Source organism: Pagrus major, chromosome 22, assembly GCF_040436345.1.
Source record: "Pagrus major chromosome 22, Pma_NU_1.0".
In the NCBI taxonomy this organism is placed as follows: Eukaryota; Metazoa; Chordata; class Actinopteri; order Spariformes; family Sparidae; genus Pagrus; species Pagrus major.
Window position 1 is genome coordinate 13,141,178 of NC_133236.1, and position 14,850 is coordinate 13,156,027.

The following is a 14,850-nucleotide window of genomic DNA, read 5'->3' on the forward strand; positions in this document are numbered from 1 at the left end:
TTAGGCATAAACAAGATCAGTCAGTGAAGATCTCTCTCTTCTGATTAAAATTTCTTCCCCAAAACTACACAGTGCACCTTTAAATTTACTAATCTAATCATCTTTATTGGGTTCCTCCATCTTTTTGTTCATCTTGGCCAGGCCTCTAGACACCCATAGTTTTAGTTAGTTTTGGTATTATTTGTAAACAAACACTTCATTTTGCATCCTTGTTCTAGGGTATGGCGTCCCTCCTAATATTTCGCAGGTCACAAGGTAGAGCCAACTGTGTGTTTTGTTGTGGCCGTAACATGTAGATAGTTTTTTCCGTCAACATTGCCGGGCCACTGTTACCCCCTATCCACCAAATTAACTCTGGTTCTTGAACATGTGTAAGGTCTGTAGAACAGTGATTGAGTTCACCAGTTGCACAATGCTAACACCAGTTCTTTTTTTACTTGCCTCACCCTCAGTGGCCTGCATGAGACTCACAGCTTTATTAAATATCATAGGTGGGCTAATGTTCCCAGGTTGGATGACCAAACATGGTATTTAATAAAGCTGATAAATAGCTCTCCTGGTAAAGTGTATGCCTCTCGCAGGCTACTGAGGTTGAGGCCTCCTCCCTGTAGCTTTTGCTGCACAGAGTAAAATTTAGCTGTCATAAAAACTTTAATTTTGAACCACAAAACTGATTGAATACACATGAATACACACTGATCATGACCAACACCGCCGCAGGCAAAATGGACTACCCTCATTAAAACGAATGGGGAAACCTGTGTTTTCGCCGCACCGCCGGATTTGGTCTGAAACCAGCCTTCAGCGTCACATCTTACTGGGACAAGTGAATATAAATGAACCAGGGGGGTCACAAAAGAATAGCAAACCCAGAAATGAGTGTCAGTGTGGTTATCATCACACTATTTAATCTCAACAGTTGGTAAGAAAAAAATATTACAGCATATATAAACATTAGGATCACTCCAGCTCCTCTGAGTGCTTAAACTTTGCTATGTTACATTCGACTCACTGACAAGTCCACAAAATCCAAGGCAACGCTCCTCGACGACACTCTGCTATAATTTAACAGCCTCTAAGCAAAGCTGAATTTACACAAGAATCCTCAAACACACTCACATACTGTATCTGACTCGTCTCTGATCAAGGCAAAGTGGTGCTAGTATGTACAGTCTGTTGTGTGGATGTTAGCGTGCGTGTAGCCGTCATGATGAATCTGAAGATCAGGTTGTAGATGTCATTTTAATTTATTGGGGGTAGGCTTCGATCACCATGGCATGACCCTAGAAAACAAAAGTAAAAAAAAAATAGGGTGTTAAGATCATTTTGAACAGTTAAATAAAAATATAAAGAGCTGTCAAGTCTGAGTAGTCAAAAAAATATGTAATCTGGAAGAAATTACTTCCCTTGTCACCAGATACAAAAAAGTACTACAAAACACTGAACACGCATACAAATACATTTGAGCTTTAAACTGTGAAATTTGAATTTAACAACTTGTGTGACTGCTGTCTCGGGCACATTACCTGTCCTCCAGCAGCACAAGCCGCCACCAGTCCGTACTGTCCTCCCTCCTTCTGCAGCCGGTGTGCCACTGTGGTCACCAGCCTGCAGCCTGTGGCACCGAACGGGTGACCCAGAGACAGAGAGCCTCCCCACAGGTTGAACTTCTCCATGGGAGGAGCTCCCACCTGCACACACAACAGACATTTGGTCAGGACTGTGAAATCAGAATTCAACGTTCAGAGAGGTGGGGGATATAAACAGACACTGAGTACCAAAGTTAAAGCTCCAGTGAATCATTTTTCAACCCATATTTACAGTCTTCCATGTTACTGGAAAGCAGGTAAAATGGAAAAGATGCACCGAAACATCCATTAACATGAAATCTCTAAAAACTACTTTGCATTATCCCTTGATGTAAATTAATGAAATTATTTTATTAGTATGAGTTTGCTTGATATTATTCTGTACTTTTTAAACATTATTATGGTATAAAACTAAGGAGCAACTAAGAAAAAACATTATTAAGTGTATTAAACTAGGGATTGTGATATTATTAGGCGTGAAATCAAATCGAAGTCTATTTCAGTATGTTGTAAGCATCCACATGTTCTCTATGGATCCATTCTGACCAGCAGTTACATTTACCTTCGATTTCCTGCCCAAGTACGTCTGGCCGAACCAATCAGAGTCCATAGCCTTCAGATTTGCCATTATCTGGCCCTGGAAAACACACACACATACATCCACAGAGTTACCATAGATACCAGACAGAAAAACACATTGATTTCTACTGATTCAGAAGTCCAGGATATGAAGAAGACCGGTCGGATCTTCCTACAACATCAGCGTCCGTGAATAACACAGAACAAAAATTGGATCATTGCAGAGAGAAATTTAGAGTTCAAATCAATTAAGTGATGCATCTGTAGCTTAAAACATCTTGGAGATTGACAGGTTATTAATAGATCAATGTACACATTCAACAACCACTACATATTTTTTTTCCACCGAGTATGTTGTGATAACTTACTGCGAATGCCTCGTGGAACTCGAAGACGTCAATGTCATTCATGGTTAAACCGGCTCGTTCCAGGACCTTTGGTGTACCGTATGTTGGCCTGAAAGAGTTCAACAGAAAACAGAAAAACATTCTGATATTTAAAGGAGCACTGAAAAACGTCATCACCCCCTAAAAAACTTAAAATCCTCAAACTAAATTGACAATTTTAATAGTGTTAGAGCCTAAATGGTTTGTTTTTTTATTGTGATTATATGAATGCGACTTATGATTCTGTTACATTGCTGCAAGCAGCCTTGTGACTGCAGTGAAAATCGAAAAGTCATAAAACAATCCCACACAGCCACCACTGAATCTAATCTACAAGTGGTATAACACTAATAACATCAGTGTAGTATAATCTTTATCTGAAACTGTGCCGAAATACGGGCTATAAACAGAATGATTAAAACATACAAAAAACAAAAAAAACTGCACAACATTCATTATGAATAATGCTTTGAAGCTTCAAACTATTTAGTACAGCCCTATTACCTGCTGACACAAATGTAGAGCAGATCAAAACAAATGTTGCAAACGTTTCTTACTTTCGTAGCTCAACAACATTTATGAACAATATATAAGCTCTAAAATCCAATAAGGAAAACAACCGTCAGTTGACATTTTTACCAGACAATCATCTAATACCGAGGGACTCACCCCAAAAGCAGCTGATCTTTGGGGTCTTGAGACACGTAGACAAAGTCTCTGCAAGGATGAAATAACAATATGATCAGCACCTCAACTGAAATAGCATCCCTGGTGAAACTGAGGCTGCTCTACCAAACAGAGAAGGTGCAGATACCTGAGGTAGGCTTTGGGCTTGTAACCCATGGCCAAGGCTTTCTCTTCAGACATGATGAGCACAGCAGAGGCACCGTCGGTCTGAGGAAACACAAGTGAGCAGTTTAGTTCAGGGTTCATACAGCTTACAAGAGACTAAAAATCAAGCACTTTCAAGGTAGCTTAAACGAAAATTACAGGATTTCTTTATACCCACAGCACTTAATGTATAATGTAACCTTGTTTAATTTACCAGCTGTTCATATTAACTTTGAATATGAATATTAAATGACTTTTGGTTTAGATGAGTGATTGTGTAGACGAAACACCAGATTATATTGAATAATTGAGCATTTTTCAAGGAGTATATTCAAGTTCAAGCACATTCCTAACCTTGAAGACTGATTAAAATGCAACATTTTCCAAACTTTGAAGACTTTGTACGAACCCTGTTACTTATAGTCAGGACAGGTTATGAGTTCTGGCAAGTTTTTCCTCTTGTGAGGCAATCAGGTTACACAGTTGGCAGAGAATCAGTGAAGAAAAAAAATTATTTCATAAGCAAACCCAGAATGTCACCAGAAAATTTTATGATGAAGTGCAAATAAGATAATAAAAAACGAAGCTAAAGTTGGTTAACAGTGTTTTGCTTGAGGTAATTTACAGCTTTGTTTTTGCAGCCTGAAGTGTGTGTAGCTGTGTGTGTTTGTTTTACACACAGAAACAGATGCTTATGTCTATGCTGAAGGTGTTTTTGAACCAGAAAGGAGGAAATAAGGAAGGCTGAAAGTGCTGAAGGGTCCGATGAGAGTGTGTGTTTACCAGGAAGGAGGAGTTGGCGGCGGTGACTGTGCCGTGAGGTTTAATGAAGGCAGCTTTTAGTTTGCCCATTTGCTCCATGGAGGAGGGGCGGATTCCGTTGTCCTTGGAAACAATATCACGACCTGGTGAAGACAAAAAAATATATATAAAAATATATTCAGTTTACAGTGATATAAAACACAGGAAGCAGAAATCATCACATTAAAAACCTGGAAACAGTAAATATTACATTTTTTGCAGGAAAAAGGACTTCTGAGGATTAATTGGTTATCAAAATGGTGGCAGATTAATTTTGTGTCACTCGTCTAATCAATTAATTGCTTCAGCTCTACACACAGCCATCAACACTCTCAATAGATTATTTAAATGAGCACTTGCAGGATAAAATAATTGGATGCAAAGAACACTCCAAACAGGATCAGACAAATGATAATTACAACAATGTAACCAACAACAATTAATACACACATTTAATGTATAAATGTGAAAGAGGGAAGCTGTGTCTACCTGGCACTTTAAAGGAGATGACATCCTGCAGCAGACCGGCATCCTGGGCCTTTTTGGCCAGAGTGTGTGATCGTAGAGCAAACTCGTCCTGTTCCACTCTAGTGACTCCGAACGCAGCAGCCAGACGATCTGCACTGTGACCCATCGTTTCAGCTGTGGAGAACTCAGCCACGGCAGGAAGCTGAACATAGACATAATAAAGGGTTATAGGAGGAAACACTGTACTGAGTCTAAAAGAAGAACTTAACAAACCCAAACTGATGCAACATTTGGAGATTTTTTGTGAATATATACCTCTGGGGCAAGGTGTGCCATCCGGATGCTGCCGATCAGACTGAGCTTCGCGCCAAGGGTCTTTGCCTTGTTGAGGGACAGCATGGTCTTCCTCATCTTACGGCTGTGACGGATAGGAACGTCGGACATGAACTCCACCCCTCCTGCCACGACAGCGTCACACTGGCCTGCAGCAATCAGACCAACAGCTGGAGAGGAGGAGGGAGAAAGAAGAGACGAACAACGGTCAGGCAAACAAGGAGACAACCAGAAAAACTTATTAGGAAATAAAATTTAAAAAAATATGTACACCCGTTATTTTGCTTCATATTTTTTCTTCCTTATATTAGTGACATAAAGACACATGTGATCTCAGTCTCCTGCTGTGATCGCTCTTCTTTATTCCCCTTCATCGTCATAAGACAGCTAGGTGTTTCATACTGACATCTTAAGCTAAGGCAAAGTCCTTCAAATGAATTCTCGGCGTGCACAAAAACGAAACACCAAATAATCTCATTGTTGTTTGCAGCTACAATGTAAGACTACGTAGCTTAGTTTCTTCTGATAGTCCATAAATGATGATAATTATCATCCAGCCCAAAATATACAGTATGGATATGTCAGACAGAGGAGGATTGGTGTGGCGATAGTTTTCCCTGACATACCTGAGGTCATTGCCTGGTTGGAGGAGATGCAGGCCATGGTGACGGTGTGAGCTGGGATCTTGTCAGAGAAGCCTGCACCCAGGGCTGCCTGAAAAATGGAGCATGCAGTTCAAACGCTTAGGACCAGGGCTTAAAGAGAGTATATGAAACATTTGCAAGGCACGCAGATTCAATAACCATTACATGGGTGTACTGTATGTATGTGCAATCATACCTCTCTTGCTACGTTGCTGGTTTTGACCTCCTGAATGACTGTTCCATAGATGATGTAGTCTACAGCGTCTTTGGGTAGACCTGTTTTATTCAGCAGACCCCTATTGAAACCCAGATCAAACATTTTAAAATCAGCACTAAAACAAAAAACATCTTTCTGCCATGCATTTAGATCCTAAGAATTTGAGAAATAATCTTGTGACAAAACAGAATGGAGACTGATAAAAAGCATCCTGACTGAATTTATTGTATGAGAAAAGGGACAAAAGTAGCTGTTGTTTTCGATAAAATGCAATGTTCTTCTATCTCTTCTGCTCTCTAAACCATCGTCAGTTTTCAGCTGTTTATTACATCTGAAGGCCACCCATAAATCATAGAATCGTGGTTATATATATAACTCTTGTTTTAATGTCTACCATCTTCCACTAGAGGACGGCATCACTGGATTTTCTTCGTAAAAAGGGAAATGACTTCTGTTGTAATGAACATTATAGAACATGGCCAGGATCAACTGACAGTGTAATAAAGTTTCTGCACATATTATTTACTAAAGAAAACCCTCTTTAATGTCACTGGGGCTTAGTGGCAAGTATAGAATAGAACAGTGGTTTCAATAGGCAGTTCATTGGAACAACTACACACAATATCAGCAGCCTTTAAATTGGTTAATGGTGTTGATGGTGGAGAAAAAACACAACCTCAGGAGACACTTACTGCAGAGCTGCTCTGGCCAAGTCATGGGGCATTAGGTCAGCATATCTGTAAACACAAACCAGGACAGTTTTATCCTTCACTAAACACTATCTCTCTGTAAAAGTCATTCAACAGGTTTTCCTTGACAAATAAATCAGTATTGAAATGTAAAAGTATTCATCATTCATTTTTCTGATCATCTTCACGTTTTTTGAGCGATGTTCTTATTAAAGCACCGTAAATGTCTGTGTTAAGAAAAGAGTTGAGACGTACGTTGTTCCAGACAACAGGAAAGGGGTTCGAACTCCTTCAACCAGAACCATGTTCTTCATACCAGGCCGAGCCAGCGTCTTTTTGCTCTTTGTCTGAACTGAAGGAATAGACAGACAGATATAGACAGAAACGGGTAGATTAGATATTGATAACTGTGAGCTGACCTGAAGAATGCATTTGAGTACCATCTCAGTAGCATTTAATGTATTTTCAACCACTTAGATTCCATCTAGGGAAGATAGTTTTGCAGAGGTTCTGTCCAGGCAAATAAATTAATCAATAAATAGAGGCTTATAATGATCAGCTCGAATTTTAATCACTGTGATCTCCACAAGACTATAATCTGGATTTCTATGTGAATATCAATGATTACACTGAGAGTAATGACTTACCCTGAGCCTGAAGCTGGGCTGTCGTACTGAGAGAGCGAGCCCCTGAGCAACAAAGACAAAAATATTCTTTATCATTCTCAATTAACATATTTTAAATACTTCACCAAACTGTGGCTGGCACAAACTTCTCAAAAGATTGACGATAATATAACAAATGGAAAGGCTATATAAACAGAAGTGACAGTGGCCAAAGATAATATCTTTATAACAATTAATATACTGTATGTGTAACATAAAAAATCTATTTGCTGTCTGTGTTGTATCTTGCATTTGTTCTTGCATTGACTGTATTTTCCTGTTTTGGCAGAATGTTTTTCTCATTACTTGGACATATATCTGGCAAGAAAGTCTGTATGCAGCTTACCGATCCGCATCGCCCAGGAAGGGCTGACCGGGGAGCTCCGCATTGTGTTCAGCAACATGGAAGCCATTATGTTCTACAGAGAAAGAAACTGCAATTGTTACTTCTAGGACTGCAACTAACAGTGTTTTTTTTTTTCGATTAATCCGACCATTGCTTTCACAATTAATCAATTAATTTTTTTAAAAAATGTGAAAAATGCTCATTGCTATTTCCCAGATCCCAAAGTGACGTCTTCAAATTGCCTCTTTTGTCCAACCAACAGTCCAAAACCCAAACACTTCCCATTTACTGTCATGAATGACAAAGAAAACCGGCAGATCTTTACTTTTAAGAAGCTGGAACAAACAACTGTTTGACATTTTTGCTTGCACATTGACTAAATTGATTAATCTAATATCAAAATAGTTAGCAATAAACGTTCTTTGGATCAAGTAATTGATAAATCGACTAATTGTTGCAGCTCTAGTTACTGCAAAGTTATAACCAGGGATCTGGTGGAAGAAGAAGTTCATGGCATAACATTCTTAAGTTTTAAAAGTTTTACTACTTTCTGTTTTAACAGTGTTGTTTTTAGGGGGGCAGAAAATAATCAAATTTCAACTTAAACTGGACTGCAAACTACCAGCTAATACAGTATGTAGACTAAATAACAGAACCCCCTATCTGTATAAAATGACCAGAAAGCTGAATAAACACGTCTCTAAAACAGCTTTAACAAAATGTGAACACTATAACCTTTTGGAAGGTAGGACTTATTGCAGCACTGTTGTATTAGACAGCAACTTAATAAACTGGGAATTAAGAAAACATACTCTCAAATTCCCATACAGTGAAAAAGTTTTCCTGGTTTTCCATGACCTCCTCAGAGAATCTGTCAAAGTCTTGGACCTCCTAGTCTGAATTCAGGATGAATTTTTTATTTTATTCCTGACACCACATAACCCATGATGACTTAATTGTCCTTTAAAACTTTTATTTCATTTTACTCTTTATTTTAAATCTATATATTATACTTCTATATATTATACTTTATTCTTTTTACTGCTGTTGTGCCTTCCTGTTTTAACTCACCTTAGACGAGGCTTCCTTGTGCTCGGCTTGACTGCTGAGTTTTATTTTGTAATATTGTATTCCTGAGTTTCCTGCTTTTGCTTGCTTATTTATTATATTACCGTTGTTACTGTGTGAGTGCGTCCTTTTAGAGTGACATAACTACACTACATAGCCCCGGTGGTAATACTCAGATCAGGCTCTGTAGGTAAAAGGTCAACCTGGGACTGGATGTCTGGATCAGACACTCGACCCATAAAACCGTCATCCCCGAGTCCCATGGTCTGTTTGACTGTTTATGACTAGGTAACTTGGACATATGGCTATACAAATTATGAGCTGATAAGGTTGTGGTGTGACTATAAATTACTTGTGAAAACAGGATGGGGGAATTGCAATAAGCTTGAAAGACTTCCCCATATTTTGTAGCGTAGAGAGAAAAGCAGCTAGTTTAGAGAGAGTGAACACCATAAGAAACTGTTAATGCAATGTTACCTTGCTTTATAGTACAAACACACACCCCTGTGAAGTATAACATAACCTTAAGACATTTAATGATTCCTTATTTAGCTTTAATGTGTTCCTTATTTTCCCATATAACATAGCAATGGGGTTTTAATTCTAGGCTATAATAAATAGATTTATAATAAATCCTATTCTGTCTTTTATTATGTGGGCTAATGTGACATATCGTTGACATTCACCCAACCCCACCCCCCTTATCCAGGCTGTGACCCTTCACCTAGATTCCTAGCTGGAGAATGACAGAGACAGAAATACAGAATCACGGGACTCAATCTGGATCTCTACTGTTTACAGAACAACTTAGTATTTGGCTTAAATAACGTTTGCACAAATTGAAAAAAAAAAAAAATTAGCTAGTGTAACAAATGGCAAAACGATGACGCTAAAGCTCAATGCAAGCTAATAAAGCTAGTTAGCTACTTGTTAGCTAAAGTTTCCACTGAGTCAATTCATATCCCCTGTGTTTGGGTTGCAGATACGCATTAGCAGAGTTCATATCATATCTTTGCTCTTTTTTAATTTTATTAGTCGAAGTGATAGATAAGTTGAAGCTTACCTGTTCTAGTGTTGTATCTTTGCCGACAGTGCTTCCCTGTCAAACGATCAGCCAGGCTCAGGAGCGCTGCTGGACTACGCTTTCAAGACCCGTTAGCGTTATAGCTGTCTAAAATAATGCCTGAGTAAAACACACGGGTGACCAATAAAAACACTTAACTGCTTATGTCTACGAGGTATTATGATGATGATTTGTAACACCGAAGTTATAAAATATTCATGTTTTACAAATGAAAGATAATTATTTGAGTACAATAACATTTTAGGCTACGGCAATCTTTCAGTGTGTTTTGAGGTCCTTACCCTGTTTGCAACTCTACACTGTTGGCTCTGCTCTAGCGCCTCCATCGGTCAGGATATGTGTTGTGCATAGAACCTATGACAGGTGTGTTGAATACACTTTTCCGTATATCCATCATTGACAGGTAAATAACAGCTGGATGACAATAGCACCATCTCATATACTCTCACTAACTGGGCCAGACTGATGGTTGACCAAAATATCAGGCCATTTCCGTAGAAGTATAGCTATGTGTTATAATGTGTGTGTCTTCCTCTGATGTGGAAGTTTCAAGACCAGATTTTTTAATTGTTTACTGTCCTTTCCAGCCTGTAACAGTTAATCAAGTCAAATGTTAGCCCAAATTAACCTTTATTTGCATCGTCAGTATCACTAAACAACTGATTTAAAGGTCCCTGATAGAGTTTTCATGCAAACACATAAAAGTTGTTTACATACACCGTTGACACATCAAAACACACTGTGTGTATCCTTGAGAACTAACAGACTGCAGCTTGATAGTTTGTTGATAAATTAAAAAGGAGTACTTCAATGATTTTCTTAGAAACAATGTATAGACTCAATCAAAAGTAATCCCTCCAATGACAGCATGCAAAAATGTAGTGACCAGGTTAAATCTCTGTCTCAGTCTCTGCTCTGTGTGTCTGTTTGACCAAGGGTGGAGCTACACACACACACACACACACTGGCGGAGAGGCAAACAGCTAAGGGCCCGTGTCCACATGAGGTTTTTTTCGGGCAAAAAAAACGCTGGCTGTGGGCTCAGGAGCACTGAGATGAAGGGTTTTTGCTCTGAGGGGAAAAAAACTGCACATGCGACTTGTCTCCATGACAACAACATTTTGACAACCAACGCTGTATGATCGACACTGCCCCTTTGCGGTTTACTCTCCGTTTGTTTTTTTATTTGACATCAGGACATCAGAGCAAGTAGGATGTGGGATGAGAGATTTTAAACTCAGAGCACTCTTCATTCACTCTCCAGCTTGCTTGACCTCAGTTGGTCACTCTCTCTGTCTCGCTCGTTGAGCCGGGGAGGACGGGACTAAATTGTGTGTTTACAAACAGCAACTGACAAATCATCATCATTGGTAGCTCATCATCAGGGAGTGTGTTGTCTGACTTTGAAGACCAGCCAATGATCTTGGGGTTTAGTTACTCTTTAAAAACATTAAAACGTTCATTCAGTTGTTGACAGGCTGGTTCTTTCGCCCTCACAGTTCCCTATACACCCAAGTGTCCTTGAGCAAGGACACCATTCATGTATATTTGTGCTATATATGCTAACGCTACTAGAAATTAGCATAATACAATACTGGTAGCCCTCTGCCTGACGGCCTCTCATCTTTTGTACTCTTCTCTCCATCAAGCTCGAACACACGTCAGCTACCAGCTCAAGGATGATGTGGCAGTTATACGACTCAATGATCCAACAGCCACGGTGTGTGTGTGTGGGTGGGTGTGTGTTTATGGAAGAGAGTGTGAGACAGTACATGCATGTCAGAGAGACAGAGAGATTATGTTTGTGACAGTCTTGACTGCCTGTCTCTGTCTCTCACTGACAGATGTGACATGACTAATCAGTGTGTGTGCGTTTGTGTGTGTGTGTTTGCAGGTGAACACACCGACGGCACAGATGAATTCTGAGCTGACGGAGGCGATGGGAGAGATCTGGTCGAATGGAGCTGTGAGGTACTGTCTTCATCTCCAGCAAGCGTGGCTGCTCCATCGCCGGGGCAGATATCAAGTAGGCTTGCTAGAGCTTGAACAAGGATTTACAGTACTTATGTGTGTGGTCGCTCCTACATTTGTATGTTGTTTGAACCAGAGGTAAAACGTTAATAATGGTGCATTTTGACATTTTAAACTTTCCAGCAAACTGAAGACAGTCACACGAGTCACTTCACAGCCAGAGTCCCCAAAACCGAAGACATATTTCGTCCAATGTAAAGAGTGGATTAGGCCTCACCATCAGCTGAACATCAACATCATCACCAAAGACCCCTAGGAGCTTAGCCCTCTGACCCCCTAAGTAAAGCTTTTCCGGCAGTTATTTCTACTTTTGACGGATCTGGATCATCATACCCTGTTTTACTATCTCCTATATCTGTACTTCTGTAAAATTTGATCCCTTTTCATTCTGATGGGTTTTTTTTTAATTGCTCATTATCTTGTATGGCCTGCCGTCTTCCAGGTCACCATGGTGGAGTGCATTCAATTTAGAGGAGTTAGCCCAATGTCAGATCTGCCAGTTTTGCTTCCCCCTTATCTTTGTGGTAACATTAAAAGGATTTGGACGAGGACAGATTGGTTGGTTGCTGACGTATTTTTAAGATGATATGAATTATTGTTAGCTAGAAAAGATATTAGCTTCTCTTGTTTTCATTGACACTAGTATGACTTGGCCTCAAATCGCATCATTTTGTCGTGTTCGTAAAATTTTACATCATGAAATATCCCTCCATCGCATGCTGTAGTCCCTGCTGTTGCCTTCTTGAAGCTATATGACCTGAATCCTAGAAACAGGATCACCGTTGCCATGTTTCTTTTTGTCACTTGGATTGGACTTTGGATTGGTCAATGCCTTCATGAAACTGACATGTATTTTTTGGGCTTTTTGAGCACCACAAGCCTTCTAGTTCCATTATATTTGAGAGACTTCTCCAAAACTCAGCAACTCACACCAACATGTATTTTAGATTTTGGGTCAAACTGTCCCTTTAAAGTATTACGTCTGTCCCCTTATGTCTTTACTCTCAGGATAATCCAGTCCTGTAAGAGCAGTGAGGAGGTCACCCGTCTCTCTTGGGAAGGTCAGAAGGTTTTGGAGAAGACTGAGAAGGCTCCAAATCCCTATCTGCCCGCACCAGTCAGAGACCGCCTCAAACGGTATACATACACACACTCATATTAATCAGTTATTCACTTAATGTCTTGAAAGCACTGTCACAGTCTTGCGCTGGTGGCTACTGAGTTACACTGGAGTATATTAAGGTCAAGAGGCTCACTTTGGGGGATATCTGTTCATAATATCAGCAACCGGCTTGTCTCATGCCCATGTGTGTGTGTGTGTGTGTAGGTGGGTCTCCCCGGAGCGTCTGACATGATGCTGACAGGCAGGAACATCAGGGCAGATAAAGCCAAGAAGATGGGTCTGGTGCAGCAGCTTGTGGACCCTCTGGGTATGTTCTACGTGTGGCATTTCTTCACTGCTGAAGAAAGATAGTGTTGTTTTCCTGCTGTAATCTTCTGTGGTTTGATCCTCTAGGCGAGGAGCAGGAGGGGATTAAACTGTTGTGTCTGTTCACTCCAGGCCCCGGTGTGAAGCCTGCCGAGGAAAGAACTGTCGAGTACCTTGAGGAAGTTGCAGTGGGCTGGGCCAAAGTAATCGCCAACAAAATGGTATATTTTTACTTTACACTGAGGTCAAACAGCTCTGTCCCTGCCTGATAGCTGTTTTATTTTACCATTTTCTTTAAATGCAATAGCAGCATGACTGTATCCTGCAATAAACCCCACATCTATGTAACATCTATGTGGATGAAACACAGGAGGATAACTTGCTTTCCAGAGGTCATTACGTTTCTATTTATTTCGTATTCTCTCATTTATTTCTTCATCGCTCTTCTTACAGTGGCCTTGCAGTTACATGATCACATAGAGAGAGAGAGAGAGAGAGAGAGAGAGGATTTATGGAGTTTCTGTCATGAGAAACAGTTTGGAGAAACATCAGTGGCGTCAGTGAGCAGCCTCTGACCCGTCTGCAGCCTGTCAAGTTGTGGGAATGTTACGGAATTGAAAGAAAATGATCTCAGACATTATGAGAGAACAGCAGCTTGAATGGCAACAAGAGAATCACAAGAACTAACACACAGGATTACTCTCTGACATTTACAACAACATAAATTGCATTTTCACAGTTGTCTGGCCGACGTGGATGGTTTTGCTTCTTGTAGCTGAGGCTAAAGTTCCTGGTTATGTTCATTTTTTTTCTATCATCAGTCCCTGTATGAAGAAATAGTTTGTAACGCTATAAAAGCTAGATACACTCTGTGTGTCAAATTCATAGAGCAGGCAGAATTATGTGTATCCCTCTCATCTGCTAATGACTGGATTCAGTCTGGGGCAACATTTTTTAATCTTTCTGGTCATTTCTGACTTGTCTTATTTTTGAAGGTGTTTGTGTTTTTTAGCCACCATAGATCAAAGCAGTAGAATAATTATTACATTTTCTCATGTTGCACCTATTTTGATTATGTTGGGTAGAGGATACAGCAATTTATTTAAATGTTGGGCTGTTACTCATTATCATTTTCTTAATCTTTCAATTAATCAAGTAAGAGTCTGGTGCAGGGAATTTAAGAAACTGGTGAAAAACAGCCATTGAATTCCCTCAGCTTACTTTGGAAAGTTTAAATGGCAGACGTTCCTAAAAAAAAATTGTTCATTACCTCCACCAAGAAGGTTATGTTTTCACTTGTGTCCATTTGTCTGTTTGTCCATTTGTTGGTTGGTTTGTCAGCAGGATTACACAAAAACTGCTCAGCGGATTTCCACCAAACTTGAATGGTGGATGGGCCTCAGGGGCCCCACTTTCTTTAACATTACCAGATAGGGCGTTCTTCGATACTTCTTCGATACAACATCAATTAATGTTGATGAAAAATATCAGCCGTATTTAGGTGGTCGGTATTTATGTGGAGTGCAGTTGTAGATCCTAGATCTGGTGAGCTTAAATTATGGTTAAGCAATTTTTGGGAGTTTAACATTTCGAGTGATGCAGGGCTAATGAGCATTTTTTCTTTTATCCAAACGTATTACTTCCAGGCATCAGTGTGTTTTTTGTCTTGTTATTTGTAGTGAAAAAAAAT

The 14,850-nt window shown here is 39.8% G+C and overlaps 2 protein-coding genes across 2 annotated transcripts; one reads left to right on the top strand and one right to left on the bottom strand.

The window, feature by feature from the left end:
• Positions 1–876: 876 nt before the first annotated feature.
• hadhb (hydroxyacyl-CoA dehydrogenase trifunctional multienzyme complex subunit beta) lies at positions 877–9,768 on the bottom strand. The gene is made up of 16 exons (XM_073492742.1): positions 9,680–9,768; positions 7,549–7,621; positions 7,185–7,226; positions 6,793–6,889; positions 6,541–6,585; positions 5,828–5,927; positions 5,614–5,701; positions 4,970–5,157; positions 4,676–4,856; positions 4,169–4,290; positions 3,369–3,448; positions 3,224–3,271; positions 2,537–2,624; positions 2,152–2,226; positions 1,527–1,691; positions 877–1,283 (listed from the first exon to the last, which is right to left on the bottom strand). The coding sequence occupies exons 2-16, from the start codon at positions 7,613–7,615 to the stop codon at positions 1,248–1,250; spliced, it is 1,422 nt and encodes a 473-aa protein (XP_073348843.1). The 5' UTR covers positions 7,616–7,621; positions 9,680–9,768; the 3' UTR covers positions 877–1,247.
• Positions 9,769–10,056: 288 nt separating this feature from the next.
• Positions 10,057–14,181, top strand: hadhaa (hydroxyacyl-CoA dehydrogenase trifunctional multienzyme complex subunit alpha a). Its single transcript, XM_073492436.1, is given in 9 exon segments — positions 10,057–10,063; positions 11,302–11,420; positions 11,595–11,671; positions 11,673–11,726; positions 12,740–12,832; positions 12,910–12,981; positions 13,016–13,161; positions 13,293–13,381; positions 14,173–14,181. Coding segments are annotated over 9 exon segments (666 nt in total).
• Positions 14,182–14,850: the final 669 nt, after the last annotated feature.